The sequence below is a fragment of the Belonocnema kinseyi genome, chromosome 10 (assembly GCF_010883055.1).
Source record: "Belonocnema kinseyi isolate 2016_QV_RU_SX_M_011 chromosome 10, B_treatae_v1, whole genome shotgun sequence".
Taxonomy (NCBI): domain Eukaryota; kingdom Metazoa; phylum Arthropoda; class Insecta; order Hymenoptera; family Cynipidae; genus Belonocnema; species Belonocnema kinseyi.
The window spans coordinates 92,012,924-92,016,528 of NC_046666.1; the positions used below are offsets into that span (position 1 = coordinate 92,012,924).

General features: G+C 34.1%; 1 protein-coding gene across 1 annotated transcript in view; it reads left to right on the forward strand.

Annotated features, from left to right (window-relative positions):
* The window catches only part of LOC117181557 (mitochondrial E3 ubiquitin protein ligase 1-like), a 44,193-nt gene that overhangs the window by 5,949 nt on the left and 34,639 nt on the right, over nt 1-3,605 (forward strand). The window contains exons 2-4 of the mRNA XM_033374379.1: nt 1,596-1,798; nt 2,109-2,293; nt 2,420-2,624. Coding sequence (XP_033230270.1) covers nt 1,596-1,798; nt 2,109-2,293; nt 2,420-2,624 — 593 coding nt within the window. The remainder of the gene's footprint in view (nt 1-1,595; nt 1,799-2,108; nt 2,294-2,419; nt 2,625-3,605) is intronic.

The window sequence follows — 3,605 nt, forward strand, 5'->3', positions numbered from 1 at the left end:
AAATTAATATTTTCGGATTTAAATGAAAGAGTAAGCATTTAACAATTTTTTTGAATGTGCTAATCTTCCATTGGAAGAAGTAATCAACGAAAGAATAGTTTTATGTCCGAAACCAATTCATTTTAATTTCCTTAACGATTGATACTTGTGTTGTATTTCATGCAGGCGAATATATTTTCTACTTTTTTAATTCCTCTTAATACGATCAGTGGACACATCTCCCATGGCTATTTTTAATTCCATACATACATTCTATATTTTCAACTTATTTAATTTTCTCTAACATGTTCACAAAATGGGTGCACTTATATAGTTTCTATTCTTCAGTGTACAACATAAGTGTGGAAATTTCAATTTCTTGTCAAGGTTATTTTTAATTCCATACTCACATGCTTTATTTTTGATTATTTTAATTCCTTTTAATCTGTCCACAAAATATGTGCACATACATAGTTTCTATTCGTTTTTATGGATTATAAATTTCGAAATTTCAATTTTTTGTCTGCCATAACGGTAGAGTAAATTTAATTATAATATTTTATATTGTGTAAACAAATTATGGATTCGATAATATAATAAATACTAATTAATTCATTTAATAATGTTGTAGAGGGTAAACAAAATGAATTTATCTTTAAGGGCATGTGATACTTTGAAAATTATCGATTTTACGAGTTTTAGGTTCCGACGGCTTTTTTTCTTTAATAATCAATATTTTGTCTTAAAAATTTGGGACATGATAGCGAACATGCTAACGGACGTCCCCACACACTTTTTTTATAGGTTAATTGAAAAAAGTTTTAATTGAGCAAAATCTGATTTATTTGTATAGCGCTTAGGAATTAGTATCGATTTTACCAGTTTTAGGTTCCGACGGCTTTTTTTCTAGAACAATCAATATTTTGTCTTAAAAATTTGAGAAGTGATAGCGAACATGCTCACGGACGTCCTCGCACACTTAATTTGTGTTTTTTTTTCAAAAAATTTTTTGATATTGCTAACAACGTGTGTATATTTGGAGGTTATGTATGTTACAATTCTCCTGTGCGTTACTTCCAAACTACACAATATTTTTGGCCGAAAACTTTGCACTTGCAAATAAACATAGTAACTAATCTCCCGGAACTAACCTTGTTTGCAGGCAATCAAGAAAGTTTATTTCATAAATAATTTCCCAGTGGCGAAAAATTGAACATTAGTTTCAAAGTTTCATCAGATCTGGTCTATGATTACACCATAATTATTATAGAGTGCTTGCCGACAGAATCGGTACGATAGAGACCTGCATTATCGGAATGACAGAAAGCTAAAAATCACCCTAACCATAAAATAATACACATGCATAAAATTTGGTAATTAGCACAACAACATTTTTTTGTTATTATCGCTGAGAAAAGAGTACGGGGACGTTCGTTATGATATTTTATAGCATCTCCGAATTCAGTTTTTGAAAATTTTTATTTTTGTGGAAAAAAGGCGTCGGAACTGTACCCGATTGACCACACGACGAACTATCACATGCCCTTAACCAGAATTATAAAAATATTATTTGACTAAATGAAATTGTTATTTATTGTTCAAATTAAAATTCTTAGAACGCCGAGTTCTACGAGGTAGGCCCAAACCTAAACAAAGTCGTTAACAGCTCTGATGGCAAAATTGCATATATAGCCATAAAAGGGGTTGTTTTACCATTAGAGAAACCATTACGAAGCGTCAATAACAAAGATATTTCTGGAGTTATTCAAAAATTAAGCGTTAAGGAACATGTTGTCGCAAGAACCAGTGCCGGCTTTTGGTGAGTTAACGTTTTGACTTTGGTGGAAATTTTACGGAAAGTTTCACTTTTTATAGATAAAAACAGTTGACAAAGAATCTTAAGAGAACCTTAACAACTTTCATAATTGTTGTAAATAATTTAAAAAACATTGTTTACTAAAATTATTTCATTTTGAACTATCAAATCTATGAAAATTTGAGTAGTAAGTTTGTAATACATTGTAATAATAGTTTATATACTTTGCTTTAATGATTTTTTGTCAAACTTCTTAGTTATTAAGTTTGGTGAGTGTAATGAAATTATACGAACTTACTTTTTTGTATTTCAGGTCTGATCAAGAACGAACAGTACAAGAAGTTTATAATAGGATACCATTTGCCTTACACAATGGAGCGTATAATGTGGAAGTTTTGGATGCTATGACTGCAGAAATTTTGGATATGGACACTGTATCAGATGTGTACGAACCTAAAGTTCCTACATTCACAGATCACTTATGGGGATTTTTCACAGGTATAACAGTTTTATATTCAGGCTATAGTCAGCCCGTGGCTCTTCATATTATATTGAATCACATAATAATTTTTGTTCGTTACGCATGAAAAAATCAAAATAACTTTTATATTATGAACTCGATAGGAGTTCGACAAAGAGGCCTTCAATCAACAGAAGAAATGTTGAAAGAAGGGTCAATCGTAACAGGAATTGGGGAATTAACAAGACCTGTGACGAAACCAGATTCTGTTGTCCTACAACCTCCAGTAGATGGTACTCCCTTTTATCTGACAACAATGTCAGTTAGTTCACTTCTGCGTAAACTGGACGATCGTAAGAGAACCTACAGGTTGGTAAACCCTTGGTTAACCTTTAATAACAAACCCAACAGCTGTATAGTCATTATTGATTTTATAATTGCACTTTAAATAAATAAATAAATATATATCATTGAAAACTTGTCATAAGGAAAACCGCAGGACTTCGCCGAGAGAGTGTGGGTTAATCTGAAAAATTGTACCCGCCCCCAGCGATATCGCGGTAAAACTTCAGTCACAACCACGTCTCATGACCGTGTTTTAGCATATTGTTGACACACAGGGATGCTTTTCACGCTATTAACGTGTGAAAGCTTGGAAACTCCAAGAGCGCCGATGATAAGGACGATTAGTTTAACAGAATATTCCGGGTACAATGATTGCAACTCCCTTATAAGGTTTCTATACCTCTCTTTCTTTTCATTCTCCTTGGCTATGATGTTTTTGTCAGCTGGTCCCGAAAATTCGATAACGAACATGGTTCGCTTCTCGAAGTCAAGAAGAACCATGTCAGGCCTAGAGCGTGCAACAGAAACAATTGTCGAGAATATAAAGTTCCAGTATATACGGTACTTCCCATTCTCGAAAATTGACTCGATTTCCCTAGGGGCATTTAGAGAAGCGATATTAAGGTTAATGCTGTAAGAGTGACAGAGATGGTAATAAAGCACTCTTAGTGCCGCATTATGCCTTTGGATGTAGGTCAGTCCCGCATGAGTTGGGCAACTAGATAGTACGTGAGCTAAATGCTCGGGGTGTGCATGGCACACACTGCAGCTATGATCGGGAATATCTTGGCTCAAAATGTGGCGACGGTATGTTCAGATGGAAATGACACCGTTTTGGCATGCCAAAATGAAACCCTCCGTACCAGACTTCAATCTGGGTGATTTAAGGAAAGCAAAAGTTCCCTCACAAGACATTGACTGATCCTTCACATTTCTGTGGCAGATACCGTGCATCCTCTTATCTAGGAGCTGTTCACGAAAGTTTTTCTCTTGTGCTTTCTTAAT